Here is a 16,090-nt window from a genome sequence, read left to right on the forward strand (position 1 = left end):
TTCTTGAACATCCACCTACCCGAGAGACATCTTAGCAGTAACTGGCATGTTATGACAAGCCGCCCATATTCAGAATACCAGAATTGAATTCTAGTTTCAATATTACAATCAAGGAAAGAAATCTTGTATCGCAAACCTAGAAGAAAAGTGATTGTCACAGTGATTGCGATGGTAGCTAACAAGTTGTGCGATTATGCACGCTACTTGTCTATCCTACAGACTGTAAGCTCTAGACAGGAGCAATGCCTGCCTTGTCCAGCTGTATTAACAGGCTGGCTTATGTGTGTTGGGTGCTCACGAGAAGCTGAGCAGATGGGATGAATACATTCATTCAAGAAAGGAGGAGGTACTTAGAAGGAACCTGGCACTTTTATGGTCATTTCACCCTTGTGATTTAGGTGAAAAGGCCCTCCTGTCCTACAGATGTTGCAATGTTTGGACTTGTGACATAAGGTGCCGGGGTCACATAGCTGTTATCAGTAATGTTGGTCTCTCTGATTGCATTGTGATAATATATATCAGCACGAATAAGTGAAGTAATGAAATGAACAATTAATGTAACCTTTTTTATTTTCAGCATGTTATCAGGTGGTTCGGATGGCGTGATTGTACTTTATGACCTTGAGAACTCCAGCAGACAGCCTTACTACACTTGTAAAGCACTGTGTTCCATTGGCAGGTATGTATTGAAAACATAACTCTTAAATTTTGTAAACAGTTGAGTATTTTTGCAAATAATGCAAAACATGAAAATAGCAATTATCTGAGTGGCTAAAGCACGCTCTTCAAATGATGCACTTATATTGATATCCGTTGGTGCTTTCTTGGAAATAACAGAAATTCAATAGTAGCCTTTTTTAACAAACCATTTGTCTTGCCCCCAAAAATTTTATAACAATTATCAAAAGAATTTTTAAGATTTTTGATTGTCTTTTTTGTTCTATATCAAGGAGCACACTTCAGTAACTTTTTTAGCTCCACTTAGTTTAAGGTTCATTTATGAGCCTTTCAGCTAATTATAAACACAAATTAGGTTTTTCAACTAACATTGATACAGAAAAAACAATTCAGAGCTAGATATAACAAGTATGCAAGCAACCTCTAACCACACATACATAGTTGTATCTCTACTTAAAGTTGCTTAACTTAAACAAACAAAGAAGTGTTCTTTCAACTTCTCTGGCTATTCTTTCTTGGCTTACCAGGCTGTGTGTGACCTTGTGTTACCTTTTTCTTACTGGTAGCTAATTCCTTCTCCTCCTCTGACCGTGCTTAGCAGACCTTTGCATGAACAGGGAACAGGTACCAAGGAATGTGATCCAGAAAAGTGACTTCATGAGCAGTGACATCAGCACCCACTCTATAGTGACTGCAGCAGCTCCCGGAGCGCTAGAGTCTGCACTTGGGGCTGTGGATTGACCTAGAGAGCTACCTGGGCTTCTTGGCTTTGCCCCTTCTAACCCTACCTCTCTTGAAAATACAGGCTTAGAAAACTTGCTAATCCCTCTGAGGTTCAGGTTAGTTTGTTGTAGTTAATTTTAATTCTCTTTTTATTTTATAAAAATCTCTAAGTATATACATAACAGAAGAAGAAAAGGTGTATCTGTAGGAAGTGTGTTTTTCCAGCCGTCTTAAGCTTTGTTTCATGTCCTCATTCCTTCAGGTGCACAGGTGTTCCACAGGTGTCTGTGGTTCTTTACCCACTTTTGGAGCACAGACCTTCACCCTTGGAGTCATAACCCGTGATGGAGCTATCTACAGATGGCCATCATATCCTATTAGTATTGTTTAACTTATATAAAAGTAGGCAGTGGTATAAGAACTATATACCCATTTCCCAACCATACCAACTATAAGCAATCTTTTTTCTTCTCTATCCTATACCTGTTTACTCTCAGGATTCTTTTGAAATAAATCCCATATAGCATATTATTTTATCCATAATTATTTATTTGTATCTCAAAAACACAAATGAGGGGCCAGTGAGATAGCTTAGCAGTCTATAGTGCCCGTTTATGCAAGCTTAGGCAGGCGCAGGGGACTGACTGAGGTTTGATCCCTGACACCACATGCAGTGCCAGCCCTGCCCTTAGGGTGGGCTGAGCTGGCCAAAAAAAAAAAAAAAAGAGAACAAGAACACAAATGATATTTAAGAGCATAGTCACAGTACTGCTATCTCATACAATTCCTGATATTAAATATCCAAGCAGTTGTCACATTTTCCTTAAAGTCTCATAACTATCAAACAAAAGAACAGTTTGTTTGAATTAAGGTTAAATACCATGCACATATACATTATTGTTTACTGGTTTTAAGCATGTACTCTAGTGTTTAGGACAGCACAACCCATAGAGAGGTGATGTAGCTGATATCCTAATGTAGTCATCCACAGATCACGCTTCTGTGGGTCATGGGTTACCCAGAACTCATGACTCAAGGATGTCCACCAAGAACATCCTTCTGTTACAGAATAAATTTCTTAATGAGCGGTATACTGTGGGATACCATGGAAGTAAGTGAGACTTTCAACAGTTGTAAGAATGGGAATGCTAATGCAATGATACTAAAGTAAAGCAAATCCAAACCTAAAGGAGGAATCCAATAAAGACAAAACCCAGCCAACTCCATGGTGGACTAAGTCTAGTGTAGCTGGGTGTCGCTGCCAGCTTGGACACAATCCAAAAATGGGAGGTCTCCCACATTGTGAGCCTTACGAGGAGGCCTTGCTGGTACATAATGCTATGGAAGCTTGAATCTCAGGATACCTGGAATTCTGCCCATCTTCAGGACAGCCAGGGCACAGGAATGTGAGTGGGATGTGACAAACTGTATTATACTGAGACTACTACTTACTCTTAGTACAGTACCAGGTTTGAAAGTCCCAGGAATCAGTTATCTCTAAATTTTGATTGCTATCTTGTAGAAACCATGCTGATGTTCACAAATACAGTGTGGAGACTGTTCAGTGGTATCCTCATGACACAGGCATGTTCACATCGAGCTCCTTTGATAAAACTCTGAAAGTATGGGATACAAATACATTACAAGTAAGTACATTAACACCGTCCTAACTTTCTCTGTAGAATAAAGAATTCCATTTTAAACCATTTTCGTGTGATTATTTCTCAAAATGTGAAAGCAACATAGTAGTTAAGGAGAGCTAGACTCTTGCTAATGTCCAAATCTCTTCATATTGCAGTTTTCTCAGCTATGAATAAAGTACCAACAACAGCATCTCATTGAAGAGTTGTGGGATCAAATACCCTGATATATGTAAAGTACCTGGAACAGTGCCTAGCTTATAGTAAATATTGAAAAACTGTTAACTATTATGTTAGTTGAAAACTGTGGGCTGGTACTTTAAAGAACATTGGACTTCCCCACCATTGATCTAAAAGGTTTAAAGAAAATAAAGGTAGATAGTATATAATGGTTTCTTTGATAGGCAGTTAAATTGAACTTCCTAGTGCTGACCTTTTCCCTGAGCTCTTCTCATGCTTCGCTACCTGTCTACATAATCTCCTTACTTAAATTACTTGTTGTCTTCCTTCCCAACAGGATATGCTTCAAACAGTGTGTTTCTCCCATCCACTTCACGTTCTCCTTCAGGTTCTCTCTTGCTTCTCTTTTCTGTTTCTCTCGCCAAACCTGCATCTGGACTACTGAAAACTAACTTATTTCCCTGTCTTACTTTGATTCTCACCTGTTTTCACAGAAAGTCTCCCCCAGGATTAGTCTTATTGTAAATTGGCTTTATCATGTCTGTGCCCAAGCTCAGCACTGATTCCCACTGTCTGAGCTTAGCCTCAGTTCTGAGTTCTCTATAATTTCACCCCGTTCTATCAACAGTGACTTCTAATTCCTTTCAAAACAGTGTGCTACAGCTAAATTCGTCTCCTTCACATTACATCTTGATTATGTTGTGCTCCCTCCCATGGATCCCTTTACGTGCCGTTTCCTTTCTCTTAAGATCAACATCCCCTTTACATGTGCATTGAACCCAGATTCAGGACGCTATAGTTCTAGTTCCATTCTACTGCCCATAAGATATGTTACTGTACAAAAAGTTGGTAGTTAATCAGCAAAGCCCTTTTCAGCTGTATAAGTGATGTGTTAGACTATATGGTGCCTAAAATCACTCCAGGCCTATTACATAATGAGTGACTGTAGCTCCTGGAGTTCGTTTTCATCACCATTTAGTGTTATGGCACTGTTTTCTACATTCATCACACTACTATTTACATCATTTTCATACCTGAATGTCTGCTTTCTATAATAGTGTTTCCTGTTGAAGGAAAGGATTGTGTTTTATGTACTGGTACATCCAATGTTATATGGAAACATTATATATGTTAAGGGTGTTTAATGATTTAACTAGCTATAGTTATTAATAACTAATAAATACTTCAAGGGTAACTAATGACCTAAAGAAGCATATATTAATACCTAATGAAACAGTTTAGTGATAATTGATGACTTAGCAACCTCATGTTAAAATCAAATAGAATTTTAAATTAAAGACATTCGTGTCAAAATAATAAATTGTGCTATGTAAATAAATATGGATTGGGTGTGCTTCCAACAACTCCAGTTAAATAGATGTTCTCATTCTGAGCCTTGCTATATTAGAAAAGAATATACCATTGATCATTTTGGATTTATATTTATGAGAAAATATTTTTAATATTTCTTATTGAAAATAAAAATATATGTTTTAAGAATAAATATCACAAATGTGTACTTGGATTATAATGGAATATCTAGTAACTGCACCAGCATCACCACTGGGAAAGACTAGAAAATCTAAACATAAATATCTGTTTGCTGGATCTGGAAATATGGGACCAGTGAGGCCAGAACCTAGAGAAAGAAACCTCATAGAGTTGAATTTGCCTTCCCAAAAAATGTTTTCCTTTTTGCCATTTGCCAAAGAAGCAAGTGGACCTTTAGTCAGTTTCATAAGACTGAGAGACAAACCGGAGTGTGGGGCTGCCAAGATGATCAGAAATTAAGGGGGCAAGATCACAGAAAGAAGAGGTTTGGAGAAGTAGCCCAATGCCGGGCACTTTTCCCTTCTTTTCTCTATTACCCCAACCTGGTTTCTCTTTCTTTTTCAAGTTTTTTCCCATTTTATAATATGTAATACATTTTGAGTCTTATTTACCCCTTCATTTTAGGGAGACAAAACAATGTGTACACATTTGCATCTGGTTTATTTCACTTACGAGTATAGTGTCAAATTACATCCATTTACCTATAAAAGGGTTCAGTTTATCTTTCTTATGGCTGAGTAATACTCCATTATATAAAAAGACCATACCTTTTGTATCTGTTCCTCAGTTGATGGGCATTTGGGTTGTTTCCAAGATTTAGTTACTCTAGATTGTACTGCTCTGGTACATTTTAAACTCTTGGGAAGGTAAACAGAAGGGAAATAGCCAGATCAAATGGGTCCTCTAATCCTAGTGTTTTGAGAAATCTTAACACTGATTTCCACAGCAGTTATACCAGTCTACACTCCCACCCACAGTGGAGAAGGGTTCCTTTTTCCCCACAGCCCCACCAGCATTTGTTATTGGTTTATTTCTTCATAATGGTTATTCTTTCTGGGATGAGCTAGAATATCAGTGTTGTTTTAATTTGCATCTCTCAAATGACCAGAGATGTTGAACATTTTTTCATCTCTTTATTTGCTGTTTGTATTTCTTTACCTGAGAAATATACATTCATCTCAGAAGCCCTTTTTTAGACTGGGTCTTTATTCAGGAGGTCTGAGTTTCCTGAGTTCTTTATACCTTCTCAATAATAATCCATTGTCTGAGGAACAGCCAGAAAGCATTATTTTTTCCCATATTGTTGGTTATCTCTTCACTCTGTTGGTGGTTTCTCTTGTTGTGCAAAAGCATTTTAATAAGATGAGAGCCCACTTGTTGATTCTTTGTGGTAGTTCCTATGTGATCAGGGTTTTATTCATAAAGTCTTTGCCTATCCCAGTATGTTTAAGAGTTTTACCTAATTCTCTTTCCCAGCAGATTTAATGTTTGTCTTAATATTGAGATCTTTGATCCATTTCAAGTTTAGTTTAGTGCATGGTGAAAGATATGGGTTCAATTTAATCTTTGTGGCATGTGCAGAGCCAGTTTTTTCAGCATCATTTATTAAAGACTATTTTTCTTCTAGTGAGTATGCTTGGCACCTTTGTCAAAGATAAGGTGGCTGTGTATGTCCGGGCTTGTTTCTGCACATTCTCGTCTGTTCCATTGATCTTGCAGTCTAATTTTTTTTTTTTTTTTTTTTTTTTACACCAGTACCAGACTGGTAGTTTTTGTTGTTGTTGTTTGTTTGTTTTTTATAGTTTTCTAGTAACTTTATATTATAATTTCAAGTGATGCTCCTTGGCTTGCCTTTTTGGCCCAGAATTGCCTTTCCTATTCTAGGCCTCTTTTGGTTCCAAATAAATTTTAGAATTGCTTTCTCTAATTTTGTGAGGTATGCTATTGGTATCTTGATTTTAATTGCATTAAATCTGTGTAACAGTTTTGGGAGTATGTCCATTTTCACTGTTTTGGTTCTTCCTACCCAAGAGCAAGGGTTATGTTTCTATTTTTCTGATTCCCACTTCAATCTAGTTTTTGAGAGTAGTATAGTTTTCAATGTAGAGGTCTTTTACATCCTTCTTTAGATTGATTCCTAAGTATTTCATTTTTTTGATGCTATTGTGAAAGGTGTTGTTTCCCTAATTTTCTTCTTATTGAGTTTATTATTCATGTACAGGAATGTTGTTGATTTTTAGTGTTGACTTTGTATCCAGCTATGCTACTGAATTTGCTTTTTAAATCCAGAAGGTTTTTATTGGAGATTTTGGAGTCTTCTATGTAGAATAGCATGTAATGTGCAAATAAATATAATTTAGCTTCTTCCTTTACTATCATTATTCCTTTTATTTCTTTCTCTTGTCTAGTTGATCAGTCATAGATGGCTTTTATTAGATTGAGAAAAAGACAGTCTATTTGGATTTTCTGTAGGGTTTTTATTATGAATGTGTGCTGGACTTTATCAGAAGCTTTTTCTGCATCTATTGAGATGATCATATGATTTTTGTTCTTGGCTCTGTTAACATGGTATATTATATTTATTCATTTATGTGTGTTGAACCATCTCTGCATCCCTGGGAGGAACGAATCCCACTTGGTCGTGATTAATCATCTTGATGACTTGCGTTCTGTTTGCCAGTATCACATTGAGGATTTTTGCATCCGTGTTCATCAGGGAACTTGTCCTGTAATTTTCTTTCTTAGTTGACTTTTTCTTTGGTTTGGTATCAGTGTAATTCATCCTTCCAGGAATGAATTTGGGAATATTGCTTCCATTTCAATTTCTGTCTGTATCTGCATTTAGAATCATTAAGCATGGTTTTCATTATGGACACCATTTCTGTACCCAACTGAGAAATTATTTCTGATATGATTTTTTTTTTCTAGAGCCCCATTTAATTGTTTTGTTGTTAGGAATTCAGAGAGATCAGGTGGATGGTTTTTGGATTGTCCCACCATTCTGCCCCCAGGGACTTTAATGAACTGAGTATCTGGAGTTGCATCTTACTTTAATGTCTTCTCCTTTTCTTTTCTTCTTTTTTCTTTCAGTTTAATTTCTGGGGTGAGGTTTGTAAATTGACTTCATTGGGTTGCTTTTTTGCTAGTATTTAGAGTCCTTGGGAAATTACTTCTTCTCCTGACTCTCAATCTTGGACTACCAGGAAAAACAGTTGTTTAAAACAATTATGTCACTTTTTTGCAGTAGCGGTACCAATAACAATAGCATAAAGCACAGCCTAGAAAATGACAAAATGAAGTAACCATTAATTTGCCACCTTTAACCATATGAACTAGATTTGTGGTTGTATAACAAGCTCTAGAACAAACCAGAATATTGTATGCAGTGTACAAGTTCTTCATATGTCAATTTTGACCTCAGAGGTTAAATTTTTAAATGGTTTAGGGAGAAAATAGAGAAGTAGAAGAAGAGGAAGAGATTAGAAGTAAGGCTGGAGGACAAAAGAAGATCATGCAAACTGGTAAACTGGTGCAGAAGACAAGAAGGAAATGGAAGGAAGAGCTAAACAGAAGGCCAGATCAGGACCTCAGCTACAAAGGGACGAGACGCCACATTCACACTTTTATAAAAATAAGTTCAAGCATTGGAGAAAAAGCAAAGAAACAAACAACCACAAAAAAAAACAACAAGAGAGAAAGGGAAAAGAAAAAAAGGAGTCCACTGTCAGGTAGTTCTCTGCTGTCAGCGGTAGACAGTGTTTGGAGACAGATCAGTGTTGATTTATCCTAGCAAAACAGCAGTACTTCTGGTGGGGTGGTGAGTAGTCTCAACGAGCCTGAGCTTTTGGCAGCCTGCAGCCATCAGCACACCTTCCACGGGTCTGTGCCCAACGGGGAGCCATTGCGTGGAGCTGACAGTGTCTCCGAGTTCTGAGCTCATCCAGCCCCTTATCCAAAATGGTTCCAGGCCAATGGCCCTCTAGCCACAGAACGACCAACCACTCAGTACTCGCCATCAGGGAGTACAGTCCAAGAAAGCACTCCCCGCCAGGGACTACAGTTCAAGTCTGCTGCTTGCTCTACTGCCGTGTCTCTCTGTGGAGGCCTTTTGGGTTGCCAGCTTTCACCCTGTGTCCACAGGTCTGTGTGGCTCCTGTCACCACTGTGGCTCCTCTCAGGCAGTAGGCTCGGGAAGCTTACTCCTTCGTTGAAGTTTCTCCCCCCTCTGTTCATGGCTCGGATCCACACCCGAGTTCCTATCTGGGTCCAGGACGACTCACTTCTCTCCTGCTTGTCTTCTCCACATTGCTATATTGCAGCATCTGGACAGTAACACTGGGAGAGGCTGTCTGTCTGCTGGTTACCACTCCACCATCTTGCCCACCTCCTCTTGGTCCATTTTCTCATGTCTTCTTCAATTGTCTTTTTTAACATGCTGTACTTTTCTTTGTGGAGCTCTTTTACTTTCTTAGTTAGGTTAATTCCTAGGTGTTTGATTTTTCTTGGTGCTATTGTAAATGATTTTTTAATTTTGCTGTACTTTTTCTCGGTGGATTTTTAGGGTGCAGAAACACTATTGATTTTTGTATCCTGCTGCATTACTGAATTCATTTATTTATTTCCTCAAGTCTTTTGGTGGTTTGGGGGAGGATTTTCTGTATTGGAGGTCATGTCATCTGGAAATAATCATGTGACTTATTTCCCATATATACCAATTTTTTCTTTTTAATTGAACTTTTCATTAGTACATTATTTGTTGTACATACTAATCATCTTCATTGTAGGGAATTTTACCTGTACATATCTTAATTTTTCTCCTCCTTAACATTCCTCTCCCCTCTTTTCAACCCTTCTTCCCCTTCCATATACAGAAGCTTTGTTTCTGTATTTTTTCTTTTATTCTCTTTTTTCCCTTTTCCTTTCTTTCTTTCCCTCACCCCACTTCCTCTTTCCCATTTCTATTACAAGTTCTTCCTACTTTCCAAAATCTGTCCTCCATTATGCTTCTTACTTAACCCTTGGGTTCCTTACACAAGACAAACAATGTAATAGTTAAAGTTGTATGTCTGTTTAACTTCGCTTACGATTATAGTGTCAAAGAGCATTCATTTTCCTACAAATGACTCATGTTTGTCATTTTCTATGGCATAATACTACTCCATTATCCAGAAGTACCACATTTTCTTTATCCATTCAGCTTCTGGTGGGCGTATGGGCTGTTTCCAAGACTGAGTTATCAAGTTGTACTCCTGTAAACATGAATGTGTATCTGTCACTGTGGCATGGTGCTTTTCACTCTTCTGGGAAGATGCCTAAAAGGGGAACAACTGGGTTGAATGGGAACTCCAGTTTTAGTCTCGGAGTCTCCAGTGTGAGTTCCATTGTGGTTGTACCAGTTTACACTCCCGCCAGCAACAGAAAGCGCCGTTGCCCCCCAGCTGTGCCAGCAGGTTATTGATTGGTTTCTTGGTGATAGTCACTCATTCTGCAGTGAGGTGGAGTGTCAGTGGTGTTTTAATTTGCATTTCTTAAATGACCAGTGATGGCGAGCATTTTTGTTGTTTGCAGTTCTTCTGAGAAATGTGTCTTTACTTTAGATGTCCGTTTTTGGATTGGGCCTTTAAATTTGGGTGATCTGATTTTTTTTTTTTTTTAGTTTGGTATATATTCTAGTTGCTAGGCCTTTATTTGAGGAGTAGCTGGTAAAACTTTTTTCCCATTCTGTGAGTTGTTGCTTCATGGTTGGTGGTTTTTTTGGAAAAGACTTCATTTTGTTTTAATTTCATGATCCCAGCTATTGACTTTTTGTAATATGTCCTGTGTTTTCAGGGTTTTCTTCCTAAAATCTTTGCTTACACCTGTCTTCAAGAGTTTTGTCTACTGTGTCTTCCAGCAAATTCTATTTTTATATCTATTTAGATGCTTCATCCATTTTAATTTTAGTTTAATTTATGGTGAGACATATGACTCTTAAGTTTAATGTTTGGCATGAGGGAAAGCCAGGTTTTCCAGTACTGTGTATTAAAGAGGCTATCATTTTGCCAGTGAAGGGTTTTGGCACTTTTGTCAAAGATAAGGTGGTTGAGTGTGCATGGAGTTCTTTGTGTGTCTGCTTTTCTGTTCCACTGATTTTTATGTTTGTTGTTTTGCCAGCACCATGTTTTTTGTCTTTTTCTTTAAAGATTTATTTATTATTTGGTACAGGATTTCACTATGCAGCTTAGACTCATAGTGATTCTCCTTTTTTCAGCCTCCCCAGTGCTGGTATTACAGGCATGTGCCACCACGCCTGGCTTCAGTGGCCAGCATGGCCTGGGACTGGCACAGCATGTGGTTCCAGGAATGAACCCAGGTCCTTACACTTGCTGGGCAGGTGCTTAGACCACCAAGCTATCTTCCTGGCCCGCCATGCTGTTTTTGTCATAATAGTTTTATATTCTAACTTCAATTTAGGAATTGTGATGCCCCGCCTTGCCCTTGATGTCCAGAATTGTTTTTGCTATTCTACATCTCTTCTGCTTCCATATGAATTTTAGGATTGTGGTCTCTACTTCTATGAGGTTTGTGATTGGTATCTTGATTGGGATTGCATTAAATTTGTGTAACCATTTTAGAAGTATGGCCATGTTCTCTGTATTGCTTCTGCCTGTTGAAGAGCAAGGAATATCATTCCATCTTTCCAACACCTTCTGTCTCCTTTTTCAGAGTATTATAGTTTTCTTTGTAAAGGTCTTTTACTTCATTAGATTGATTTCATTTATCTGATGCTGTTGTGAAAGGTGTTTTTTCCCTAGTTGATCTCTCAGTGCATTTATTACTCATGTCAGGAATGTTTTCTTAAATATATTAATTCTTTGTAACTGTTTTAATCTCACTTTTATTTTCTGCCCTGATATTGATAATTTTCTTCCTTTTACTAGCTGTTTATTTAGAGTATTCTTGTTTTACTAGGACCTTGAGTCAGTGCATCATTACATTACTCATTTGTGCTTGCTCCGCTATTGTGATGTGGGCATTCACAGGGATAAACGTCACTCAATTGCTTTGTCTTCTCATGTTTCTTTTTTCTTTTTTTGCTTTATTCTGGTTTGAGGCTTGTAGGTTGGTTGTGGTGAGAGCTTTCTCTCTCGTACAGAGACTTCTGTAGTTGTTTGGACTGTTTCATCGCATCACATGAGTTCTGCTGTGTTGCACGTGGTTTGATTTTAGTTTTAGACGCTGTCTTGTTTCTTCCTTCATTTCAGTGTTGTCTTCTCTGTGTGGCAAATAAACCTTTGCCTGTTTCCTAGGATCCACCCTCCTCCCTTTACCTGAGATGGGATTTTACAAAATACTTGTTCTAGTACCCAGTAATTGGCCCTCATATTTTTACTCAGCAAAGGCAGTCCAGATATTGGCGTCCCAAGAAAACCAATTAATAACAATAGCTGTGACACCTGGGCTATAGTAATAAAATTAGAATCAATTATAGCACCAAGACACTCAGTAGTGACAAACTCTAGAGACTAATAATATACCACACTTAACCATAAAAAAAGATCACCATTATAACATGAACACTAGGAGAAACCAAATATAAATCTGTTGCCTACCTACACTAAACATCTACTGAATAGAATTTTATCTCTACTTACAACAGTAGTGTAAATTTACAAAAAATTAGTGCAAAGTTAACTAGCTATCTAGAGAGCCATAAGCTATATAACAGTACTAGCAAAGATAGTTGTAGGGCCATTCATGAATTTTTTTTTAAATCCTTAATGAGTTGAGAAAGAATTCCTTAATTTGGTAAAGAGTAAACTTCAAAGCATTACTGAAGTATATATTATTTCTGGGAGTAAAATATTGAAAGCTTTCCCAAGCAGCTATCCCCATTCTTCCCCCTATAGCATACAGATGGCAGTTGAAGAGTTTATTTTCTTTATTTATTTAGTACTGGGAATCAAACTCATGACCTTGCTCTTGCCAGGCATGCACTTGTGCCACTGAGCTAGCTCCCTGGCAGAAGAGTTTAAAAGACAAAGTCTTGAGGAAGAAAAAGGAACAGCAAAACCTGAAGAAGAAGAAAAAAACAGAACAAAGCAAAAAACATGATAAGTAGTAGTCAAAGGAAGTAAGGGCAAATGGAAAGCACTTGAGCATCTAGAGCCAGTTAAGGAAATTAAAAACAAGGGTAGAGTCAGCTTTGTTGCATGTTAATGCCAAATTATGGTAGGTAAGATGATGAGATTATCATACTAATGGGGGAGATGTGTGAATAATGAAAATAAAATGAATTTGTTTTCCATCACATGGTATACAAGGACTAAAAGTACTCAAAAATGTGAATTTAAACAGAACAAAAGACTAAGGCAAGTGTAGAGTCAAAGTTTTCCTCATTTGTTTATCTCAGAGTGGTTGGTGTTCTTAAGATATACATAATTCTTTATGCCTATTTTTAAAATATATTCTAATTTTTAAATGTTTTTTTATCATATTCTGTAGGGACTTAAAGTTCAACATATCAATACTTGATGAAAAATACCTATTCCATGTTATGCCTAAGATGTTTGATATTCAGACAGATAGTGAGGTTAAGCTTAACAGCCTAAGTTGTATGGTAATAACAATAAGCTTGTTTTCCGGATGGTTAACAACCTAAGTTTGCAGACCAAAATTAGAGAAAAAGGAAGGCCGCAAGGAAAGCCAACATTTTGGGAAGATTCAGGACATATGAGAACTTGTACTGTAATGTCATGTAACTCAGTAGTGTCCCAAATTTTCTGATCAAGGAGATTATGGGGCCAAAGAGGAAAGTGATCGATGATGTAGAGTGTGCCTGAGGAGAGTCACATGGAGAGAAAACGTTCTCTCAGGCTTTCACAGAGAGCACATTGGCCAAGCAATGGCCGTGACTCATCCACATGGCTGACACTGACAGAGGATCTACAATCTGAGGTACAGGATCTCAGGATAAATCCTGAGGGGATTTCATTGCCCTTATCAGACCCAAAAGCTACAAATTTTGTTGCATAGGTCCTGCTTTACCTTGGTCTTAACCATCCAGCAGAAAAGTATAAAAACAAAATATAAGAAGTAAAGCCATGCTGTTATGTTGAGCTGTAGGGGACTCAGGTCAACAATTTCTGACACTGCCAGTCAAGCAGAAGACCCAATACTATTATGGGCTACTGGACTCTTTTAGAATATTTTGCTGAGTTTACACACCTATAATATTCAAATAACGGAACTTAACAAAATGTGGATACAGATGAATGTCCATTTTGTATCTGCGTATTCAAAGTGGTTAGGATAGATATATAGTTATATTCTCTTAATGAATAGAGGGATTTGTTCTAATGGTGTTTGTAAATAGAATATCAAGACTGGATCTTGTACAGCAATTAACCACTAGGAAGAATGTATGCAATGTATTCATTATTGAAACTGCCCTACCAGTTTGATTTGAAACTATCTCATTGCTATTTGTTTCTCAATAAAATTATGGGGAAAAAAAAAGATGAGACTTGGGCCGGCCCTGTTGCTCAGAGGATTAAAGAGCCTGCAAGCAGGAACAGGGCCTGGAATTTGATCCCTGGGTCTGCCGCGGTGGCCCCGTCCCCAGGGCACACTGTGATAGGGCTTGGTAGCCTGCACCTGGAACCCCAGCTCTTGGGAGGCCGTAAACAGGCGGATCATTACAAGTCGGATCTAGTAGTGACACCCTGAACACGCTGTAGACCCTTCCCTGAAAAAATACCAAAAACAGACAAACAAAAAAAGAGACTTGAACTTGGAACTGAGGCAGAAGAAAAGTTATGGTTACCCAAACGATAATCTGAGATTTCAAACAGTGCAGAAGGGGATTAACATTTGAAATGGGGAGCAGTCATTTTTTCCATGTGAGTGAAGAAAGAAAAAATACATAGTAGAAGCAAACTTTTTTGTAGTTTTGTTGCTAACAACGAGAATTCTTGTTGGATCCTGCCTAATTTTTCTTTCAGCTATAATGGCATATCACCTGTTGTTCCTGAGTAACAGTATTTTGGAGAGTGGAGAATATTTGAAATAGCTGCAGAATATTGCAGAATACCATATTTCTAAATTAATAAAAAGTATGATTGGTAATTATTACTGAGAGTGCACTTGAGAGAAATGGTCTTTTCGAGTGAAACAAGTGTGCACACTGTAAGATTTTCTTTATCTGTACAGAAAAGGCATCCAAGTACTGGATGTGGGAACGCCTTCATTATATCCTTTTTTTTGGAAATAAACTTATTGGCACACAAATGTGTTCACCAGCTGTCTCTGCTTGCTTTGATGATAAACAGCAAAGATAGGTATTTGGTCCTCAGTTCCTAACATTTTTATTGTTTTACTCTTTACACAATATGTTTGCCATCTCCTGTGTAGATCAGTATGCATACGGTACAGAAAAGGCACACATTTGTGGAGTCATTCAGGGTTGAGGTCTTCCTTGATAAGTAGAAAGATGGTGGCATATTAGTATGCTGAGCTCAAGTCAACAACTTTTGACATTGCCAGTCCTGCGAATAACCCACTACTATTGTAGACTACTGGACTACATTGGATTACTTTGATGAATTCATGTGTCTACAATATATGAATGACAATGGAATACCCATCTCTGACAAAAGGAAACAAAAAAGGGGGCTGTAAATGAAGGACCATTTTTGTAGTGAAAAAAATATATATATACAAAATAGGATAAATACATAGCTACTTTCTCTTAGTTCAGTGAGAAGAAAGTTTTGAACTAATAGTGCTTAAAGAAGATATTGTGTCTGTATTTTGTACTATGAAAAACTACAAAGACAACAATATGCAATGCATTAATTATTGTTAATGTCCTACTAACCTGTTTTGAAACTGTCCCTTTGCTACTTCTTTCTCAATAAAATCAATATAAAAAAAGAAAAGAAAGGTGGTGGCAAAGAAAGATACTGGCCTGTTGAACTTGGAAGTCAGGCTGGAGAGGAAAGGATGTGCACAGCACGGACCGATATGGTTTTGTGGCTTATTCCACTCAGTGTCTTGAGAGTAACTAGGGAGAGAAGTCAAAGTGATAAGACTGTTGTTGTTGTTATAGATAACAACATGCATGATTTCCAAGCTAGGAACCGTTCTACATGAGGACACACTGTCCTCGTTATTGTAGCTGAGATGGTACGGAACTGAGAGGAGATTGCTGGCAGCTTCAGCCCTGCTGGGCTCGAGTTCCCTGGACTGAAGGTCAGCGGAAGGCAGTGAGCTGGAGTGGTTGTGTTTTCCTAATTTCTAGAATGTGTTGTGTTTAAGTCAAATCAATTGCTAATAGTCAACTTCTAAACTGCTAAAATATGGGGAAAGGAAAGTTTGCTACTTTGGTTTTATCATTAGAACTTAACTTTTTAAATGTTTTTGATTATCAGACTGCAGATGTATTTAATTTTGAGGAAACAGTTTATAGTCATCATATGTCTCCAGTTGCCACCAAGCACTGTTTGGTAGCAGGTTTGTACATGTATTCTCTTGTCATTTACCTGTCAAATGCTTTT

The 16,090-nt window shown here is 37.7% G+C and overlaps 1 protein-coding gene across 3 annotated transcripts in view; it reads left to right on the plus strand.

The window, feature by feature from the left end:
- Positions 1-16,090, plus strand: part of Ercc8 (ERCC excision repair 8, CSA ubiquitin ligase complex subunit) — a 54,436-nt gene that overhangs the window by 14,764 nt on the left and 23,582 nt on the right. For 2 of the 3 annotated variants that reach the window (XM_012512640.2, XM_023707629.1), the window contains exons 3-5: positions 578-679; positions 2,924-3,047; positions 15,965-16,046. In XM_012512640.2, coding sequence (XP_012368094.2) covers positions 578-679; positions 2,924-3,047; positions 15,965-16,046 — 308 coding nt within the window. The remainder of the gene's footprint in view (positions 1-577; positions 680-2,923; positions 3,048-15,964; positions 16,047-16,090) is intronic. The other variant, XM_023707659.1, reaches the window with a different exon arrangement.

Source organism: Octodon degus, unplaced genomic scaffold, assembly GCF_000260255.1.
Source record: "Octodon degus isolate 3935 unplaced genomic scaffold, OctDeg1.0 scaffold00001, whole genome shotgun sequence".
NCBI classification, from domain to species: Eukaryota; Metazoa; Chordata; class Mammalia; order Rodentia; family Octodontidae; genus Octodon; species Octodon degus.